This window comes from Armigeres subalbatus, chromosome 1 (assembly GCF_024139115.2).
Source record: "Armigeres subalbatus isolate Guangzhou_Male chromosome 1, GZ_Asu_2, whole genome shotgun sequence".
Classification (NCBI taxonomy): Eukaryota; Metazoa; Arthropoda; class Insecta; order Diptera; family Culicidae; genus Armigeres; species Armigeres subalbatus.
This window is the reverse complement of record NC_085139.1, coordinates 263,960,802-263,984,329: the sequence shown is the minus strand read 5'-3', so window position 1 is coordinate 263,984,329 and position 23,528 is coordinate 263,960,802. Positions and strand designations below refer to the sequence as shown.

The window sequence follows — 23,528 nt, the reverse complement described above, 5'->3', positions numbered from 1 at the left end:
TGAGAAATGCTCATATGTGTCATGTGAGTAATTTTCGATTGTGGTTCCGAAATGATCGCTTTACGCGGATAAGGATTTCAACACAGTTTCAATTTCTCAGAAGCGATCAGCATAGAAATCGCCATTCCAATCAGGCAAGCTCTAATTAACGTGATAGTGAGTTGATTAAAAGTGATCTCTAGTTAAAAAAGTGCCGATACCCAATCAATTGATCGCGAAAGAAGTTAATCATCAGTAATAAAGAAAAGTTGTGTAAGGCGTGATCGGCCGTACGCCACCAAAGTGTGATAATTAGTCGCTACCTTAGTGTAGAAGAGTGATAGTGAGAGTTTCAGTGCACCGTTTTGAAAGAAAACGGAAAAATCTTGCGTCTGCGATGAATGTTTTAACCGGAGGGGGATTCGACGGTGGAGATGGAGGAGGTGATCATCAGAGCGGCGGCGGTCATTGGTTGCGCAAAATAGTGGCGCCCCTATCGACGTCGTCGTCGCCATCGTCGCCTTCTTTGCAGGCCAGCATCGTATCGCAGTACCACAGAAGCAACAGAGGCAACGTTGAGGCGGTACAACCCATGGACCACAGGAGATTGGGTAAGTCCGAGAAGCGCCGAAGGAGGGTTTCGTCGTCGGGAGGTCTAATTTGCAAACACGAGCTGCTTGGCGATACATAAATTACAGTCCGATCGGGGCTCTTAACAAGCTTTCTTTCGTCATTACACGCATGCGTTAATTGAAGAGGCGAAGTTCCGAAATGTAATCAATTACCCCGAGGGGATTGGTTATTCGATTCGTGTTACGATCTGTTAAGGAGGAGAGGTATGATAAATAGATCGCAAGTCGGAAACAAGTTTTTGCTAGAGTTGTCATGATGGCGATCATTAGCACATGGTGATGACAAGACTGTGTTGGGCGGGTTGCAATAATTTTGCGAATACAGATATGCTTTGGAATTTTCTTGTTTCCGACATTGATTAGATGCTTTCCGTTGTTAAAGGCTATGTGCAAAGGGTTTTATGGCGCATGTTGCTAATAAAGTTCTGAATTATTACGGAACTGCACTTGTGAGTCTGAACAAATATGTAATCGACAAAAAATATGATTCCTTACCCGAGTTGCTGCATCTTTGGTTTATTTGATGCCTCAATAGAATATTTTAGTTTGTCAGTACCCAAAATATCCAAAAGTAAATCTAGTCCAGTGGCTCCCAGCATGCTTACTATCAAGGGCCGCACAGCAGTTTTGAGCTGTTGAAGCGGGCCGCCGTATATAAACAACATTGGTTTTTCAGTTCATGTCGCATATAACAGAATATTTTATATTTGAACGAAATCTTCCTGTGAATATTTTTCATATTTATTTTTATAAAGACATTTTATTCTACAGATTTTATTGCCGTAATTGAAAGTCAAATAGTACCGTTTTTCAGTAGCGGATTAGACACGAGAAATTGTTTTTTCGCCATAGCATTTTTTCGGCAAAGTTGGCAGAAAATATTCTAAGCGATTTCTCTTAAATTATCATACGATTCTGAGCAAAATTCGTTCGAGATTCTAAACAGAATCCGTCTGGAATTCGAAACATAATTCGTTTGGGATTCTAAACACAAGCCGTTCAAGATTTGAAAATAATCCTTTCGGAATTTTAAACAGAACTTGTTTGTGATTCTGAACAGAACTCCGGTTGAGATACGCAACAGAATCTTTTCGGAATTCGTTTGAAATTTCGAAGAGTCCGTTTAGAATTCTGTTTGAGATTCTGAACAGAATCCGTTTGAAGGTTCTGAACAGAAACTGTCTGCGTTTTTGAAAAGAATTCGAATGATTTTCTGAACTAAATCAATTGTTGATGGTCAACGTATTTTCTGGAGGTTGTAATTCAGCAAAATTTCAGTTCAATTTCGCTAAGACCTAACTTATTTTGAAAAATAAAAGTATTCTTATTACGGAGCTATGATTAAATACAAATTTGCTATTATCATAATTCGGGGCGATAACATCGAAGTACATTTGCTGACACTGATAATGACACTATTCACGATAAACAAATCGTGATTCAACATCATAGTGATATGAACTTGACAGACTCCCGAATACACCGAAACGATGAAAAAAAAAATCCTATATCAATGGGCCGCAGGGGGCGGCAGGCACTATGTCCAAGGGCTTGACGATCCCTCTCCAGGCCATCTGCGAGTTGTGGCGCCTGCCTAGGATGTGGTGGGGTTTGACAGTGGGCCCTGTTGAACCTCTATAAAAAGCTGCATGAATCCGCAAGTAGACTCCGCCAAAGCGACCGTGTGCCGCTCAAAGCGCACAAGCCCAAGTCCTGGTGTTAGGTGGGACGCTAAACAGCCCTGACACGACGGCCCTCCGACGAGACAGGAGGTTTGCGCAGGCCCAATAAGCCGCCTTTAAAAACAGCTATTACGAACGACATAGAAGATAATACGACTCGATACAATCGGCAACGACCTAGGCGACAAATAAAGGATAACGATTGGAAGCTTGGAACATGGAACTGCAAGTCGCTAGGCTTCGCAGGTTGCGACAGGATAATCTACGATGAATTACATCCCGCAACTTCGATGTCGTAGCGCTGCAGGAAATCTGCTGGACAGGACAGAAAGTGTGGAAAAGCGGGCATCGAGCGGCTACCTTCTACCAAAGCTGTGGCACCACCAACGAGCTGGGAACCGGCCTCATAGTGCTGGGAAAGATGAGCCAACGCGTGATTGGGTAGCAGCCAATCAACGAAAGGATGTGCAAGCTGAGAATTAAAGGCCGTTTCTTCAACTATAGCATCATCAACGTGCACTGCCACACGAAGGGAGATCCGACGACGAGAAAGAAGCGTTCTATGCGCAGCTGGAGCAGACATACGATGGATGCCCACTGCGGGACGTCAAAATCGTCATCGGTGACATGAACGCTCAGGTAGGAAGGGAGGAAATGTATAGACCGGTCATCGGACCGGATAGTCTGCATACCGTATCGAACGAGAACGGCCAACGATGCACAAAACTTTGCAGCCTCCCGCGGAATGGTAGTCCGAAGCACCTTCTTTCCCCGCAAAAATATCCACAAGGCCACATGGAAATCACCTAATCAAGTAACGGAAAACCAAATCGACCACGTTCTAATCGACGGTAAATTCTTCTCCGACATCACGAACGTACGCACTTACCGCAGTGCGAATACTGAATCCGACCACTACCTCGTTGCAGTATGTCTGCGCTCAAAACTCTCGACGAAGTCGTCCGCCGCGGCTAAACATAGGGCGGCTACAAGACGGTAGACTAGCCCAAGACCACGCGCAGCAGCTGGAAGTGGCACTCCCAACGGAAGAGCAGCTAGGCGCAGCATCTCTTGAAGATGGCTGGAGAGATATTGGATTCGCCATTGGGAGCACAGCAACCGATGCACTAGACACGGTGGCTCCGGATCAGGGAAACGACTGGTATGACGGCGAATGTGAGCAGTTAGTTGAGGAGAAGAATGCAGCATGGGCGAGATTGCTGTAACACCGCACGAGGGCGAACGAGGCACGATACAAACGGGCGCGGAACAGACAAAACTCGATTTTCCGGAGGAAAAAGCGCCAGCAGGAAGATCGAGACCGTGAAGAGACGGAGGAACTGTACCGCGCTAATAACGCATGAAAGTTCTATGAGAAGTTGAACCGTTCACGTAAGGGCCACGTGCCACAGCCCGATATGTGTAGGGACATAAACGGGAACCTTCTTACAAACGAGCGTGAGGTGATCCAAAGGTGGCGGCAGCACTACGAAGAGCACCTGAATGGCGATATGGCAGACAATGGTGACGATATGGTAATGAACCTATGAGCACGCGCGCAGGACATGCGACTTCCGGCTCCGAATCTCCAGGAAATCCAGGAGGAGATCGGCCGGCTGAAAAACAACCAAGCCCCTGGAGTTGACCAACTTCCAGGAGAGCTGTTTAAACACGGTGGTGAGGCACTGGCTAGAGCGCTGCACTGGGTGATTATCAAGGTTTGGGAGGATGAGGTTCTGTCGCAGGAGTGGATGGAAGGTGTCGTGTGTCCCATCTACAAAAAGGGCGATAAGAAGAAGGTACAAGAAGGCGAGGTGCGCAGCGGGCAAGGTGGATCGATCAGGTGGAAGATGACTTGCGGACCCTCCGTAGACTGCGTGGTTGGCGACGTGTAAACATTGACCGAGCCGAATGGAGAAGACTCTTATATACCGCACAGGCCACTTCGGCCTTAGTGTGAATAAATAATAATAATAAATATAGCAATTCATCCTAGAGTGGCGCGATTTTCTATATCTTTTCTGACAATAACCTTGGAATTAAATCGCAGTTCTCACTCACCCTTTTATTGTATTTTGCCCCCAGGCGGCCTTCCGGAAAATGTTACGGTTTATTCCAAATAGGATCTGAATCCTACACCAAAGAGAGCTATATGAATACAACGACTTGGCTGTTGAAGACCAAATGCAATACGCTAATCAAATACATTTGCGAGATCTGACTGATGGACCAAAGGCTTATAAGGAAAAGGAAACCTCGTCACATCCCAAGCAGCACACATGTTCCATATAGGATACTGCAACTCATATGTGACCGGAGTCAGTCACAATCAAGTTGCGGCAACCATTTTTGTCTGACTTGTGCTGCTCGGGATCTCGCAATGGGCAACAGCCTTGTTCAGATGGATACCAAACAATGACTATGAGCGATCGTTGCTGCGTAAACAACGAGCAACACAGTTCGCCAAGCCAAACTTGGTATGGTATCCAGGGAAGCTACGATTGGAGCATTTGTGTTACGCTCGCTCTACTAGAATAAAACCAAAACACATCAGGTGTTCTGCTTAATTCACTCTGCTTTCAAGTAGCTGGAATGGAGGAGAGAAAGTATCAAAGCCTCCCATGCATTGTATCAGAGTTCCATTCTTAGAGCGGACTTAATTTTCCTAATTCTGAAAAGATTTTTATAACAGCGTGTGGTAACAACACTCATTGTTGGATTACCAAGTGGTTTGCCTCGCTCAGTTGTCTCCCATTATTGGTGAGCGATGAAGATCTTTAAGCTTTGAATCAACGAACGCCAAATTTTAACGATCTAGAAAGCATCAGCGATTGGGCCGCAGTAGAGCATCAAGTTGGCATGAATTTAGTCGATTTTTACTCATGATCTGATTTTTTTCAATGCCTGGTTAATGCATCATCACAACCGGTGCCCCCCGCAATTGAAATTTATCATGGGTTGTAGCCCCCCGAATCAGTTCATTATCGTAACAACTACTGAAAAACGCCTCTCACGGTATGCTACCTATCGAGAGTGTATACAGACATGATAAGTGAGAGATTTTATTATTCTCCTTTGGATTCAAACAAAAGATATTTTAGTTACTAGATAAAGATTGTCGCTGTCGTCGCTGTCTGGAACATCTTTTGCTGGCGAGGATAGGGGAGCTAAATGTCAAAGAAGGAAAATCCATACGATTTGACAGCTTGGTACCCATTATGTTCCGGACAGCAGAACAAAGGGAACCGAAGCGACAATCTTTATCTAAAATATCTTTTATTCAACCCCTGACAGTCAGTTTAATTTGTTGAATGTCAGTTCAATCAAAGGTAATTGCCTATTTCCGGGGATTAAACCACCCGACTGGACGTTAATTTACAATGTTATGAAAACTCATATGTGAATATGTACGTTATGTGGAAGATATTGATTTGAAAAATGTATTGGAGGTAACCACTTTCCCTTCGATGGGACTCGAACCCATGACCCTACAGTACGCTAGACTGGTGCTTTAACCAACTAAGCTACGAAGGACCTCCGTCGGCCTTCGCAACCTAGCGGCTACTGAACGAGCTCGAGATTCCCAAATTGGTCGCATAGTCAAATCACTCGCAATCCATTTATCAAGCCAATACTTTCAATAATACAATCAATATCTTCCACATAACGTACATATTCACATATGAGTTTTCATAACATTGTAAATTAACGTCCAAGTCGGGTGGTTTAATCCCCGGAAATAGGCAATTACCTTTGATTGAACTGAACTTGAGTTGCGTGCTCTTGCCTACGCAATGCGGTCGGGTCTGAGCTTGACGACCGACTGGCAAATAGCTTACACAACCTCACTTGATCAGTACCGTTGCTGATGAAGAATGTGTATAGACGAATCCAAGTAAAAATAAGAAGAAGACACACGACGGTGTTAACTTTGACAGATCCTACAGCACAGCATAGGAAGATCATTTTAAAATGCTTATAATAAATTCTAGACAAATTGTAATTAAAATCTGATTTATGTACGGTACGGAAAAAGTTCTGAATTACGTATCTGAAAGCTTATCTCAATTTTTTGAATATTTTCCATAAATGTATCTATCATACAGTTCGGAACTTTTTCCGTATCATACATCAATCAGATTTTAATTACATTTTATCTAGAATTTATAATAAGCATTTTAAAATGATCTTCCTATGCTGTGCTGTAGGATCTGTCAAAGTTAACACCGTCGTGTGTCTTCTTCTTATTTTTACTTGGATTCGTCTATAGCCGCCAGACATTCTAAATACTCACGCTCCTCTAATGTGGACGTGTACAATACACATGTGGAAGTATTGGCTTGATAAATGGATTGCGAGTGATTTGACTATGCGTCCAATTTGGGAATCTCGAGCTCGTTCAGTAGCCGCTAGGTTGCGAAGGCCGACGGAGGTCCTTCGTAGCTTAGTTGGTTAAAGCACCAGTCTAGCGTACTGTAGGGTCATGGGTTCGAGTCCCATCGAAGGGAAAGTGGTTACCTCCAATACATTTTTCAAATCAATATCTTCCACATAACGTACATATTCACATATGAGTTGTTGAATGTGTTGTAAACTGTTCATATTTGTATGTTTGTAATCGGTAATCCGGTTCGTCCGTAAAATGGTCATTCACTCATTCAGAGAAGTTTATCCTAGATCAGCACAATGTTTTCTAAGCCATTTGTGACGATGATTTTGGAGATTTTTCACAGTTCTTACTTAGCTATATCCGCAGATGGCCACCAGCGGCCTTCCGTATAATCCGGAACGTCCGTAAAATTGTCATTTGGAAAGTTTGTCCTAGAGCAACGCATTTTTATTTATACTATTTCTGACAATCACCTTTGAGTTAATTCGTAGCTCTCACTCACCTATGACCGTAGGTGGCTACCAGATGACCTTCCGGATAATTCGGAGCGTCCGTAAAATGGTCATTTTATATAGTTCGTCCTTAGTTCGTCCTACCAGACGGCATATCCGCAAATCTGGAACGTCCGTGAAAATTGTCGTTTTGTACAGTTCGTCCTAACAACCACCAACATTTTTCTTCTAAACCATTTCTAATAATGACCAGGGAGTTAGTCAATGCTCTTTACCATACAATATTGTATAGAATTTACCACATTTAACGTAGGTATAATAATATCTCAAGAATATACTACGTAAACAAATGAATGATGAATTCTATCATAATGATACTAAAATAGTAGTCATTGATGATAACAACCACATCAGGTATTCGAGAGATAATGAATACCTGAGATGTGAATACCAAATAAATACCTTGGCTTAGTTAAGTTATTCGACAAGTATGATGTGTTTGTAATGGCCATCTAAATTTCTGAAAATACCTCAATGAGGTACCATACCTACTTGAGGTACATACAGTGCACTTTGCCTTACTCGATGTACTGTAACTCGATGTGAATCCTGGCTAGTTTGATAATAATAACGAGTGGCCAATCCCAACAAACATTGAATGCTGTTAGCCAAAAAGAAGCTACTTCAGCTAAAAAGCTAGATTGTTTGTTGGGATGTGATAGGAACGCACAAGACGGAATTCTAATTGGATGTAAGAAACAAGTTTTTTTCTGCATTTCCAAGTCTAATAGTTACATCTAGACTAGTCAAGGTGACGGTATCCAGCTTTCCATTTTTGCCATAATGGCGGATGCCATAAAGTTTTTGACATTAACTGTTTCCCGACACTGAACTGAAATTTTCGTCTAAGCAAGCGATGATATTAGTGCTGTCCAATGAGCAGCTCGAAGTAGCTCGAAGTTGTTCCTGTCACGCTCATGCCCGTTTGTTGACAAAAAGAACGAGCAGGACGGGAACAACTTCGAGCTACTTCGAGCTGCTCATTGGACAGCATTATTGTTCGTTACCAATGGTAGCCCAAAGTTTGTTATTTTTTGTCAACAATAAAACTTGTAAGGTACACTGGGGGAAGTGGAAAAGGAAAAATCGATAGTGCATGTTTGAATTAGTGTAAAACCAGTTTAAATGATTTAAATGCGTTCAATCAAAGTGGGCTATCAAAAACAGTCCATTCTGTACCAATCGTGTGGTAATTCATACCATTTTGGTCGCTTGAAATTTATGGAAATAGATTTTAAAATTAGGAGTTGTTTTTCCACTTACCCTAGTGGGATGGGGTAAGTGGAAAACCCATGTTACCTTGACCTTCAATAGTGATGAGTAGTTACATATAACTAAAATCAATACGATAATTGCTCTGAGTATCTTTTGTGGAAAAATTTCATTACCTTAACGGAATAGATACTCGGAGAATTCTCGTAATAGCTAGGGAAGGGCTGGTTTTGCTTTCTCGAACACCAAGTGTACTATAAGCACCGACGAACTATAAGTCTTTATGCTCGCCCCAAAGATGAACTTTTCAAAGGAAAATAAGCCATTTTACGAGACAGATTCGATCAGCTGATCGAAATTTTGAGTGAACGGCTCGGTCTTTGTTTTGGTAAATTTGCATGCAAACCATCATCAATTCGTCATCATCATCATCATTTCATTCCATTTTCGCAAATGTTCCTTGTAAAATGTAAATATTAGTGTTAGGTCTCCTGTCATTTGAGCTTTTTATAAAATGGCTTATAGGACATACAGGGTTATAAACTAATCAACTTAGTTTAACGAATTGAGATGATGTATGTATGTGTGTGCGCGAAGCACGTACAAAATTATCAGCTATTCTTAAGAACTTGTCCTTGATCACTTTGTTCGCAACAAATTGCATTCAACGGCGAAACTTATTATGAATACAAATTAATGTGAATTATACAATATATTTACCTATCAGTGCTATTCTTAACTTTCTTATAAGGTACCCCGGGGCAAGTGAAAATACGGGGTAAGTGGGTACTATGACTCCAGACGAATCAACGAACGTTTTTGATGACAACAATGTTCTAGAAAGATGAAGCAGAACTATAAACGAATTCACCCGACACAAAAATATTTGGAATCAAAACCATTTGAGGCACCATACTAATGCTATTGCTTGATCATGACTTTAAACTACCGGGAAAATCTATTACTTTTATTTTAATTCAATGAATTTCCAACTAAATAGTCGTTTCTAAATTTATCATTGATGTGGAAAGAGAATATTTTGAGCAATTAAATAATTGTGTGACATCGAAAACGACTTAAGTTTTTTAATTTAAACCAAAATCTGACATTTTCATTTGCCCTTTTAACATACATGGGGCAAGTGGGACATATTTGAATAACATTTTCGATAAAGCTATTTTAACTGTTTTTATATGGCTGTCTAGTGAAAAATAACTTCGTCATTCATATATCATATGGATCTGAATCAGATACAGTTTGATTTCGTTTTTAAAAAGTATGGTATAGTTATAAATGTGTAATTTACATTCTGAAAATTATCTCCCGCATGAAGAAGAGCAATGGTTATAACTATGCGATATTCTTCTGCTCACAGTGCAAAAATCTATTTATTCTACAATAGGTCAACAGAATTTGTCTTGCCTTTTGTTATTTTCAAACTTCGCATCAGACTTTCAGATAAATAATGTGGCTAATTGGCTATTTTGTTCGGTTACAAATTAAAAATACTGCGCATCGATGAATAAAAACGTTTCTTCTGAAGTTTTGATTTATGTAATAATTTGTGCTCTAAAAAGAGAAATATTTATTCATACGAAAAGTGAATGAAGATTTGCTTATCCTTGCCACCTAAAACATTTGGTACAAAAGTAAGCTAATGAAGAACCAGACAGTCAAATAAACAGCAAATCGGCTGTTGTCTTGTTTTCATTTCTGCTAAGATTTATCCCTTTCTTGTTGCAAAAATAAAGTCCGATATGCAACCAATCTCCATCCATGATCTGAAAATACTAATACTCAGAAATAATATGATCAGAATATCTACATTCCTCAAATTAGTTTCGTTCGACAGTAGAAAACAGAATAGGTCCCACTTGCCCCGTTTCAAGGGGTAAGTGGGTTCTGAAGGTAAATTTATTTCTTGCACTACCAATATTTTTGTAATTGAATAAATGGCCTCCAACACCTCTACAATTCAACAATTGAGGGATGTAGTGGTGTATCAGTGGTAAATGTTCTGAAATAACCTGTTTTCTAAGTATGCGTTAACAATTTTGCTGAACTAGCGTTTTTTAGGTCCCACTTGCCCCGGAGTACCTTACATTTTTTTCATATGTAAAACATGTGAAAGGCATCATTACCGATAGGTGGATTAATCAGGCATTTTCTCATTTATATGAGTCCAATCACCACTGGAATCACAATGTAAACAAAGAAGGAACATATTAAGATTCACAGCTATCGAAATAAACCCTGGAGGGAAGAAAAAATTGCGTCATTAGAACATTATTCGCTTCCCCGCAGTGTTTGATACCTGGGGTAAGTGTAAAATCTTTGAACTATTTGCTTTCTTGGTACAAACCACCACCAATTGAATGGGATTAGTTGAATTGTATTATAATGGTCACCTGTGATATAAATTCCCTCGAAAAAGAACAATTGGTGCAAATAAGAATTGATTTTATGAATGCAAAAATCAACTTTTCATGAAACCTAAAATTACAGTTCAAGCGTTGACTAACACGGTCAATACAAATTTCAACATAGCATTAGTGTGAGCATCAAAGTACCGTGCAAACTCAAACTTCGGACGCTTAAGCACTTTCTGAAATACAATCATCCTGTTAACTCACATTTTAAATCACACCGTTTAAATCACCATTGCAATCACTAAATAAAGTATTCATCTTTGAACTACGTATTTGATATGTGCAAGATTTTGCGAAGAATGTTTGCAATTTATGAAAATGTCCGGCTTCTGTTTGATTCAAAACTCGGACACCGGCGGGGTTGGATTCAAATTTCGGACACAAAGATTCAAACTTCGGACACCTGATTACACAGTAATGGGAAGAATAATTGTAAGCAATTTACACTGCACAGTTCAGGCTGTCTTTTAATCATTTCGTCGCATTGTTTTGACATGTCTTAATAAAATGTAACTATACTAAAACAAGCGAAAACTATTAGTCTTTCCGATCCAGCTGGACGAAACATTTCGATGAAATATTTCAGAAAATTTCCCATACGAATTGAAGCGTCCGAAGTTTGAGTGTGTCCGAATTTTGATTATCCACGGTATATTCTTGCATAATGTTATGATGTGGTAAAAACTGTAAAGTATGTACAATTCCAATTTTTCGAGTCGATTTTTACACTTACCCCCTTTTTCCACTTCCCCCAGTGTACCTCATATAGGAAAACATGGCTTTAACAAAACAGTTTTTCATATTTTCTAATATTTATTTTATTGCAGATAATTCAATATTTAGCATTAGCATTGAGCAATTCGCACAAATTCGTAGGTGGTACAAGCCAAGACTATTGTATGAGAGTAGCATCACTTTCATCCGTTACCACAGATATTGATTTGGGACTAACCACTATCTCTTAGATGGAAGCAATGCACTCTCCAATAGTCGAGATCTGTCCTGGCCACGTCCTTGCGAATGCTGAGGAAGGATAAGGATGGTTAGTTGGACACCTACTTAAGAAAGATGCAGAGAACTCTACGACCTCTCATAGGTGCCACGGGAGTTTTTTGGAATTGTTAGTGTGGAAGGTTATAACAGTAGGAATCGTTTCGGTAGAACGTGAAACACAGAAAGAACTAGAATAGAAATACAAAGAAGGAAAGGGACGAGCCTGGAATTGAACCCACGACCTCCTGCTTATAAGGCAGAAGCGGTAGCCACTAGACCACCGAGCTCGTCTATTATAGATAATTCAATATTCATTACGATAATGATAATCAATATTTATTACGAAGTTCATACACTTATAGAGTGGACAATTGCTGGCTGATCGAAATGTCTAGGACGAGTAACAGATTGTTGCCAATGATGAAAATGAGAGTGAAGATCAGATAGCAGCAGTCCCTAAAGTACTACGATTAGCCAGTCTTTACTGAAGCTCAATTAGGTCCAAATTCCGGACTCTGTTCAATAACTTTTCATCGTGATCTAAATGATTCGCATTCTACTCCTACCAACTATGGCCAAGGACCCGTAGATGCAGCATGGACTACTGAAGCCTTATTTTTTCCATTGTTTCAGTTTCACATCTTATCATATTTTTCTTCCTTTGAGTTCTTTTACTACGATATGGAAATGCTAATATCATCTTCCAAACTTGGACGTACATGTTCATGATAGCATTAGAGGCGAAAGGCGATTATTTTTTTTGAAGCCCATCGGCCTTCTTTGTCACTTCACTTCTAAACATATTCATATTCGGCTCTGCACCGTCAATTTTCAGAATGAATATGGGTCAGTGAGTATTTATTTGAATATCACAAATTATTAAATAATCGTAAAACTGAACACATTTTTCATGATTTAAATAAATACACGCATAGATCTAATCCCGACGTTCAATTGAGGGGCATTTTTAGCATCAAGTGTCAATATAATCAAGGCTAATTTTGTTTTTTTCGCGCGCAGTTACCATACTCAGTGGTAATCAATTGAATGAATGTATGAAGAAGTAAACGGAGTAAGTCATTCTATGTTTTGAATAATCAAAACACGAATGTTAAAAGTCGGAGTGAATGTGCTTCGTAAAAGTGAATATTTTATGCTCTGATTGCAAACATAACAGCTAATTAGTAGTTTTGAGATATTATAAATTATTAGATTATACAAATGGAGCATAAACTGTAAATTTTGATTACTCTAGTTTTACCATTTCGCACCAAAATACAGTTGTGATTGACTGGTTGAGATTTTGATTCATGCTGCAACTTTTTAGCAGGGCTTTCGCTGATTCGCTGTAAAATCAGATGTAAAAATTTAATGCAAACACTGAAAACGGGAATTTGGGACGAGGTCAGTTTGAATCAAGTTGATCAAAAGCCCTCTATAAAATGAAGATTTCTGTCTTTTTGAAGTTAATTAAGTTCTATAGCCGACGATCGACAGAAAGTTAGTATGAGTGCATGTGAAAGATCAGTTCAACAACCAGATTTCCTGTCAATTGAAAAAATATTTTTAAAATATCCAGTTTTTCTGAATTTCCTTGAAAACGTATCGATGTTTATGTGATGCGAGATTTCTCCTGAATTAGCAGAATGTTGCGTATCTTCTCCTGAAAAAGGCGGGTCTGCTGTCTCCGCTTCCGTCTATAACGTTCCACGTTCTGCCGGGTACCTTGCTGCAGCGCGACCGCCCGCGCTGCGTCCTCCAGAATCTGTCTGCACTCTTCGTCGAACCAATCGTTCCGTCGACTTCGACCCATATACCGACATTGTTCTCCGCTGCGTCGTTAATGGCTGCTTTGACTGTATTCCAGCAGTCCTCAAGAGGGGCCCCATCGAGCTCACCCTCTTCCGGCAACGCTGCCTCGAGATGCTGCGCGTATGCAGTGGCGATCAGGTTGCTTCAGTCGCTCTAGGTCGTACCGCGGCGGTCGTCGGTACCGAACATTGTTGATGACGGATAGTTTTGGGCGCAGTTTAACCATCACCAGATAGTGGTCAGAGTCGATGTTAGCGCCACGATATGTCGATATGTTCACGATAATGTCGGAGAAGTGCCGTCCATCAATCAGAACGTGGTCGATTTGTGATTCTGTCTGCAGTGGTGATCTCCAGGTGTACCGATACGGGAGGCTGTGTTGGAAGTAGGTGCTGCGAATGGCCATATTCTTGGAGGCGGCGAGATCAATTAGTCGTAGGCCGTTTTCGTTCGTCAGCCGGTGAGCGCTGAACTTTCCAATAGTCGGTCTAAACTCCTCCTCTTGGCCAACCTGAGCGTTCAAATCTCCTATGATGATTTTGACGTCGTGGTTTGGGCAGCTGTCGTACTCACGTTCCAGCTGCGCGTAGAATGCGTCCTTATCATCATCAGTGCTTCCGGAGTGTGGGCTATGGACGTTGATTATGCTGAAGTTGAAGAACCGGCCTTTGATCCTCAACCTGCACATTCTTTCATTGATCGGCCACCACCCGATCACGCGCCTTTGCATATCGCCCATCACTATGAAAGCTGTTCCCAGCTCATGTGTGTTGCCGCAGCTCTGGTAGATGGTATGATTACCTCTAAACGTTCGCACCATTGATCCCTTCCAACAAACCTCCTGCAGCGCTACGATGCCGAATCCACGGTCCTTGAGCACATCGGCGAGTATGCGTGTGCTCCCGATGAAGTTGAGAGATTTGCAGTTCCACGAACCGAGTTTCCAATCGCTAGTCCCTTTTCGTCGCAGTGGTCTTCGCCGATGGTTCCGGTCTGTACTCTCTTGTTGATTATTCGTTGCGTGAGTTTTTTATTGGCTGGCTTGCAGGGCCTGACACCAAACCCCCTAAATTTCCGGAGGACCATTCCTCCTTATTTCCGGTGGACCATGGTGCACAGTTTCACTTAGAGTCCCTCGCTAGCACTCGGACGATGATCAGCGGCCCTAACATGGAGAACAGACGCTGTTGTGAGCCGATCCTGAAATGGAGAACAGACGCTCAGTAAGATTTGCACCTCCGGAGAGGAGCAACCCCCCCCCCTGTCAGCATACAACCATAGTTCCCACCGGGGTTGGTTACCCGATCTTCCCTAAGGTTGCTCGTATCCCGGCCAGCACCGCGGGGAGGTAGGGATAGGAGTTGCTGGGTAAGAGGCTAAGGACCGCGAGATGGGGTCTATTTTATTCCTTCAGGTACGCGAAGTACCAATGGTACGCTTCACCCAGCATTTGCCGTGCCTCCTTCGGGTGTTACTTCAGCGATTATATCGAAAGGTCCTTTAAGTACTTCTTCGAAACTTCATTTAAGAATCCCATCTGAAATTATTCCATTCTTCAGTAAAGTAAATATTCGGAAGAATTCCTCCCACAAAATTTCTGATAGAATTTAGGCATTTTTTAAGGTTTTATTAAAGGAATTTCCTAAGAAGAACCTGGCAGGATTATCAAAAGAATTCCCAAAGAAATAGCTGAAGAAACTCTCAAAGGAATTTTCAAAATATAAATCCTATATTTCTTTCTGGAATAAATTGTCCATGATTGATATTAATTTGAGAGTACAGATTAGTTCGTGTTTTGTATTGGACGTAGAACGTTCGGAGATCACGTCCAGGCATGTTTTTTTCAATCGGCAGAATGATCGGCCGGTCATCGAAATTTTGTTCTGCTTTGTGCGGTAAGCAGAACGATCGGCCGGTAACCGAAATTTTGTTCTGCTTCGTGCGTGTGAGTAAATTTATTAGAAAGTGAAAGTTTAAATCGCGTCCAGATAACTTTTCTTCAGTAAGCAGAACGATCGGCCGGTCATCAAAGTTTTGTCCTGCTTTGTGCGGAAAGCAGAACGATTAGCCGATCACCGACATTTTGTTCTGCTTTGTGCGGCCTTTAAGGGGAAGCTCAGTGGCGCGGCCGATAAAATGCACCTTGGCGCGCTTCCCGATTTTTTAGAATTTTTAGGAAAGGAATTTCAAAATTCTAAACAAATCACCTTCTTTGTTAGATCCTAAGGCTAATTTACGTTGAAAAATATTTTCGATATATGAAAATTTGGGAAAACTGGACTCTCGACAAAATGGAAATTTTGACCGAAAAAAGTATCCCCGGACCGACTAGTTTTATGTTTGCACAACATTCTCGGCCAGATATACCAAATTTCCCGATGAAATTTTATATCCGTTGCATTCTGCTACTCACAACGATTCGATTGGTATATAAATTTTACCATATTCCATGGAAAATGACAAAATTAGAAGCATTATCTGAAAGATTGTTGAAAATTTTCATCTCTCACCGCTGATAAACGATGATCGCGCGATGGCGAACACAAAGCCACGCATAGAACAAAAAGATCTAAAATATTACAAAAGATTTGCCTTGCCTCTATATCAGCGAGAGCTGACAGAGCATTAGATCGCCTACCCGGAAGCATAGTGCGTCTCGAATCAAAAAGAGTTGTGTAAAATATTGCACCAAGCGGTGATGTGGAGGTGATATGCGCAATGAGGCTTCAGGGCGTATTCTGTTAGCGATAATGTATTTTTTATTTTGGAGTAGTACAATGTCTTTGACCAAATCTGCAGAGGACAAAGACAACACTGGAATAAATTTTATATCTACCAAGTATAATGAAGTATTTTTTTGTGTGAGCGGTTATTTGTAAATTCCAGAAGCAAAACAGAAATCATGTTAACATATTATCATTTTTATACAGAAAAATTGACAACTTATAAATTTTTATCCCATTATCATGAACCGATTATTTTAGAAGCGCGACAGGCAATTATTGTACATACTGTTGTTTTGCCGTTCCGGAAATTTGCATGTTGCGAGATGAGTTTATCATAGCATTTGGAAGAAAGTGCAATGTTGTTGTCATTGGCAATGTTTCAGTTTCTCATTTGCTGATGCTCTGCAAATGAATCATGAATCTGACTCAGTCACTCATGTGTCTTGAGATACAGAAGCCCAACGTAAAAGATTTCCATCCTTTTCGGCTGCTCGCTCTACCCTTGATCTGGGCCTGAGTCAGATTCCTGTAGACTTCCATCATTTCTTTATCGAGGCTTCGTCGCTACGAGCCTCTGGATCTGCCTCTGCTGCAATATCTTGCTGAATTCCAGTTCACAACCTGATTTCAGATTTCGTCTCCGCTTTTTCGTAATGTGTGGCCAACCCACCTCCATTTCCCAACAAAAAATTTTAGCTGAACAAAGCTAGTTTTTAGCTGAGGAATACTATTTTTGGTCATATAAGCGCTTTACTCACCTCCAATGTTTGTTGGGTTACGCTCTAGAATTTCTGTTGATATTGGTTTTTGAAAGCATTGTCGATGAAGGTCCGAATTCTAAAACGTAGACATCGGTTGAGGAATACTTGAAATTTATGTGTGGTGAAATTTAGTGCATTGGCTAATATCTTCTTGATCTGTACTCCTTTGTCAAATGGTTCCGCCACCCGACGCCTCCTATCTGGCAAGATATTGAAAGTTTTCGATCTCCTCTACTGCTTGCCCGGTTTCTGTAAAGTTGGAGGGTTGTTGATTTTGATTTTGTTGACTTTGATTGTGAGACCTGCTGTAAACAAGCATTCGGACAGGTCGTTCTGCTTCTCTGCATACCAGAGCAGCGTTGCGCTAGTAGAGTAACATCATCCGGTGCTTCATAGTAAGAGGATGTCAGAGCATCCCACGGTTCGGTACACGGTCAATTACACCCACTATAATCTCGTCGACAACGATGAGGATGATTGGCGGAGATGGTATACACACATCATTGCCTCACTCCAGCGACTACCCGATTTGGGGTTGACAGGGCTCCGTTATTAGGGAATAATTCTCAGCCGAGACCGAGATAGGTTTTACTTACACGAGAGACCAAGCCTTGAAAAAAATTTTCCAAATCGCTGTATCTAAGCCGTTAGTAAACCGATTTGAATAATTTCGGGAGTCATAAATTTTCTCGCCCACCAAGATTTGTCTGAGACGTTGAGACCTCCCTAGCAGCACATATGTTCCGCATGTGACACTACAACTTATATGTGACCAGATTCAGTCCCAATCAAGTTGCTGCAACCACTTTTGGCTAACTGGTGCTGCTCGGGCTCCGATCAGATCAAAAATGACCTCTTGATTCCTCAAAACATCAAAGCAAGTCCTAATTTTCATGCAAATTGCATGGTAGGTGTTCACAAGGTCTTCAACTCGATGTTTATGTTGATATACGGGAAATGACGGTTTCGGAAGGTTTTGTTCTATTATTGTCAGGGGGGTTTTGTTGACCAAATTTTATGGAATTTGGCCAAAAAAGTCTTTGATATGCAAAGAATGTTTAGGCCAAATTAGAAAATAGAAAACCCCTGACAATAATAGAAAAAAAACATGCCGAAGCCGACATTTTCCCTATGTAAGATATTTTAGAATCCGTATGATTTTTAAAGTTGTTTTCTTCTACAAATTTGTTCAAGAGGTCAAAACGAAGCTGTCGCAGATCATATTATTTTGGAAGTCATCCGCTTGGCAGAGCTAGTTTTTATGTCAATACTCGCTGGGTTGGATATTGTGGAATCCGTGAGATTTAGAAAGTTGCCGTCTTCTACAAATTTGATCAAGAGGTCAAAACGAAGCTATTGCAAATCATATTATTTCATAGCTCATCCACTTGGTGGCGCCAGTGTATATGGGAATAAGCGTTTGGTTGGATATTGTGGAATCCCTAAGAATTAGAAAGTTGCCATCTTCTATAAATTTGTTCTGGAGAAAAAAAAACTGTTGCAGATCATATTATTTTGGAACTCATCCGCTTGGCGGCAGAGCTTTAAATAATCGAATATTTTTGGTGAAGCTCATCGGCCTTCTTTGTCACCCTCACTTCGTAACATATTCATATTCGGCTGAACACTCACAATTTCCGATCGAATATAAGTCAGTGAGTATTTATTTAGATTTCGTAAATTAATCAATTACTGTAAAATATGATGTAGGACCGGATTTAGCCGGAAGGGGGCCCCGGGGCCGACGGTATGTGGGGGCCCCAAAATGTACAAAAAAGGTTGGTTTTGGTACATAAGATTTGTGGGGGCCCGGGGCCACGGCCCCCCCGGCCCCCCCATAAATCCGGCCCTGGATGTTTAAAACAATAATCTACTTAGATCTGACCCCGGAGTTTAACTGAGGGACATTTTTGCACTGAAAGTAAATATAAACAAGGCTAATTATGTTTTCTTCGAACGCAGTGACCATTCTCAGTATCAATCATATGAATAATCTGCGGAGAACAAAACTGAGTAAGTCATTCTATGTTTTGAATAGTCATGCGACGTTCGTCAAAATTCGGGCCGAAGTTGTTTCATGGAGGTGAATTTTTTATGCTCTGCTTGGTGGAGCTAACGTATGTGGGAATAAGCGTTGGGTTAGATATCGTGGAATACATAAGATTTTGGCAACTTTCATCTTCTTCAAATTTGTTCAAGAGGTCAAAACGAAACTGTCAAAGATCGTATTGTTTTGAAAGTCCTCCGCTTGGCGGCGCAAGTTATTATCATTACTCGATCCGTTTTGACCGATATCCAAGCTCCTTTGGGATATCTTCCAAAAATACCTCTGGAAATACCTCCGAAAGTTTATCTGGATATTCAACCAGAAGTTCCTTCGGGAATTCCTCTGGAAGTTCTTCAGATAACTCCTTCGGTAGTACACACAGAAGTTCTTCGAAAGTTCCTACGGAAGTTCCTTTAGAAGTTCTTACGAAAGTTTATATTGAAGTTTCGATGGATGTTCATAAGAAAGTTTCTTCGGGAATTCCTCGAAAGTTTTTCACGAATTCACCCAAGAATTTCTACGGAAGTTCCTTTGGATGTTCCTTACGGATGTTTCTTTAGGAAGTTCCTATGGAAATGCATTCGGAAGCTCCTCCGGAAATTCCTTCGGAAGATTCTTTCGGAAATTCCTCTAGAGTCCTTCAGAATTCGTCCAGGAGTTTCTTTTGGAGTTCCTCTGGAAGTTCCTTCGGGAATTCCTCCGGTAGTTCCTTCCGGAATTCCTCCTGAAGTTCCTATGGGAATTCCCTCGCAAGTTCCTTCTACAACTCCACCGTATTTTTCAGAAATTCCTTTAGGAACTCATCTGGAAAAATCCGGAGGAGTATATCCGGGAATTCCTCTTGACGTTTCTTCGGAATTACTCCTGCAAGCTCCTTCGGAAATTCCTCTGGAAGATTTTCAGAAAATCCTTTGAGAATTTCTACCGAAGCTCTTTTGGAAGTTCGTTACGGAGTTTCTTCAGGAAGTTCCTTCATGAATTCTTTCGGAAGTATCATCGGGAATATCTTCGGAAGTCCCTTCAGGAATTCCTCCGGAAGCTAGTACGGGAATTCATCTGGAATTACCTTCGGGAATTCCTCCGGAAGTTACTTCAGGAATTCCTCCGGAAGTATCTTTGGCAAATTCCCCCGGAAGTTCCTTTAGGAATTCCTCCGAAAGTTCCTTCAGGAATTCATCCGGAAGTTCCTTCAGGAATTCCTCCGGGAGTTCCTTCAGGAATTCCTCCAGAAGTTCCTTCGCGAATTCCTCCGGAAGTTCCTTCGGGAATTCCTCCGGAAGTTCCTTCGGGAATCCCTCCGAAAGTTTTTTCGGGAATACCTCCAGAAGTTCTATCAGGAATTCCTCCAGAAGTTCCTTTAGGAATTCCTTCGGAAGTTCCTTCAGGAATTCCTCTGGAAGTTCCTTCAGGAATTCCTCCGAAAGTTCCTTCGGGAATTCCTCCGGAGGTTTCATCAAAAATTCCTTCGGAGGTTCTATCAGGAATTTCTACGGAAGTTCCATCAGGAATTCCTCCGGAAGTTCCTTTGGGAATTCCTCCGGAAGTTCCTTTAGAAATTCCTCCGGAAGTTCCTTCAGGAATTCCTCTTCAGGAATTCGTCGGGAAGTTCCTTCAGGAATTCCTCTGGAAGTTGCTCCAGGAGTTCCTCCGGAAGTTCCTTCAAGAATTCCTACGAAAGCTCCTTGAGGAATTCCTCCGTGAGTTCCTTCAGGAATTTCTCCGGAAGTTCCTTCAGGAATTCCTCCGGAGGTTCCATCAAGAATTCCTCCAGAGGTTCCATCAGGAATTCCTCCGGAAGTTCCTCCAGGAATTCCTCCGGAAATTCTTTCGGAAATTCCTCCGGAAGTTCCATCAGAAATTCCTCCGGAAATTCTTTCGGGAATTCATCCGGAAGTTCCTTTGGGAATTCCTCCGGAAGTTCCTTTGGGAATTCCTCCGGAAGTTCCTTTGGGAATTCCCCCGGAAGTTCCTTCGGGAATTCCTCATGAAGTTCCTTTGGGAAATTCCTCGGAAGTTCCTTCAGGAATTTCTCCGGAAGTTCCTTCAGGAATTCCTCTGGAAGTTCCTTCAAGAATTCCTCTTTAGGAATTCGTCGGGAAGTTCCTTCAGGAATTCCTCTGGAAGTTGCTTCATGAGTTCCTCCGGAAGTTTCTACAGGAATTCCTACGAAAGTTCCTTGAGGAATTCCTCCGTGAGTTCCTTCAGGAATTTCTCCGGAAGTTCCTTCAGGAATTACTCCGGAGGTTCCATCAAAAATTCCTCCAGAGGTTCCATCAGGAATTCATCCGGAGGTTTCATCAGAAACTCCTCCAAAAGTTCCTTCAGGAATTCCTCCAGAAGTTCCTTTAGGAATTCCTCTGGAAGTTTCTTCAGTAATTCCTTTGGAAGATCCTTCAGAGATTCCCCTGGAAGTTCCTTCAGGAATTCCTCTGGAAGTTCCTTCACGAATTCCTCTGGAAGTTCCTTCAGGAATTCCTCTGAAAGTTCCTTCAGGAATTCCTCCGGAAGTTCCTTCAGGAATTCCTTCGGAAGTTCCTTCAGGAATTCGTCCGAAATTATTTCAGGAATTCCTCCGAAAGTTCCTTAAGGAATTCTTCCGGAAGTTCCTTCGTGAATTTCTCCAGAAGTTCCTTCAGGAATTCCTCCGGAAGTTCCTTCAGAATTCCTCCGTCAGTTCCTTCAGCAATTCCTCCGGAAGCTCCTCCGGGAATTCTTTCGGATGTTCATTCAGGAATTCCTTCAGGAGTTCCTTCGGAATTCTTTAAAAATTCCTTCGGGAATTCTTTCGGATGTTCATTCGGAGTTCTTTCAGGAGTTCCCGTTAATGAAACTTCCGGACGAATTCCCGAAGGAACTTCCGAAAGATCTTCTGGAACATCCAAAGGAATTGCCGAAGGAACTTCCGGAGGCATTCCCGAAAGAAGTTCCGAAAAAATCTCCGAAGGATCTAACGGAAATATCCCTGAAAAACTGGCGGAGAAATTCCCGAAGGAACTTTTGTGTGATGTTCCGTAGCAAATTCCGAAGGAACTTCCAGAGAAACTTCCGTAGGTGCATTTGAAGGAATTCCCCATGGAACTTCCGGAAATATTCACGAATGAACTTCCGAAGCATTTCCGTAGATACGGGGGAATTCCAAAAGGAGCTTCCAGAGGAATTCTCGAAGAAACTTCCAGAGGAATTCCCAAAGGAATTTCTGGAAGAATTCTCGAAAAAACTTTCGGATGAATTTTCAAAGAAACTTACTTCGTAGGAACTTCCGGAGGAACTTCCGTAGGAACTTCCGGAGGAACTTCCGGAGGAACTTCCGTAGGAACTTCCGGAGGAACTTCCGTAGGAACTTCCGGAGGAACTTCCGTAGGAACTTCCGGAGGAACTTCCGTAGGAACTTCCGGAGGAACTTCCGTAGGAACTTCCGGAGGAACTTCCGTAGGAACTTCCGGAGGAACTTCCGTAGGAACTTCCGGAGGAACTTCCGTAGGAACTTCCGGAGGAACTTCCATGACCTTCCGGAGGAACTTCCGTAGGAACTTCCGGAGGAACTTCCGTAGGAACTTCCGGAGGAACTTCCGTAGGAACTTCCGGAGGAACTTCCGTAGGAACTTCCGGAGGAACTTCCGTAGGAACTTCCGGAGGAACTTCCGTAGGAACTTCCGGAGGAACTTCCGTAGGAACTTCCGGAGGAACTTCCTCCGGAACTTCCGGAGGAACTTCCGTAGGAACTTCCGGAGGAACTTCCGTAGGAACTTCCGGAGGAACTTCCGTAGGAACTTCCGGAGGAACTTCCGTAGGAACTTCCGGAGGAACTTCCGTAGGAACTTCCGGAGGAACTTCCGTAGGAACTTCCGGAGGAACTTCCGTAGGAACTTCCGGAGGAACTTCCGTAGGAACTTCCGGAGGAACTTCCGTAGGAACTTCGGAGGAACTTCCGTAGGAACTTCCGGAGGAACTTCCGTAGGAACTTCCGGAGGAACTTCCAGGAACTTCCGGAGGAACTTCCGTAGGAACTTCCGGAGGAACTTCCGTAGAACTTCCGGAGGAACTTCCGTAGGAACTTCGGAGGAACTTCCGTAGGAACTTCCGGAGGAACTTCCGTAGGAACTTCCGGAGGAACTTCCGTAGGAACTTCCGGAGGAACTTCCGTAGGAACTTCCGGAGGAACTTCCGTAGGAACTTCGGAGGAACTTCCATGGGAACTTCCGAATAAACTTCCGTAGGAACTTCCATGGGAACTTCTGAAGGAACTTCCGTAGGAACTTCGGAGGAACTTCCGTAGGAACTTCCGGAGGAACTTCCAGGAACTTCCGTAGGAACTTCCGGAGGAACTTCCGTAGGAACTTCCGGAGGAACTTC

The 23,528-nt window shown here is 42.0% G+C and overlaps 1 protein-coding gene across 1 annotated transcript in view; it reads left to right on the top strand.

Annotated features, from left to right (window-relative positions):
* Window positions 1-57: 57 nt before the first annotated feature.
* LOC134207235 (homeobox protein B-H1-like) overlaps window positions 58-23,528 on the top strand; it is a 205,513-nt gene continuing 182,042 nt past the window's right edge. The window contains exon 1 of the mRNA XM_062682958.1: window positions 58-590. Within this exon, the coding sequence (XP_062538942.1) occupies window positions 377-590 (214 nt within the window). The 5' untranslated portion in view covers window positions 58-376. The remainder of the gene's footprint in view (window positions 591-23,528) is intronic.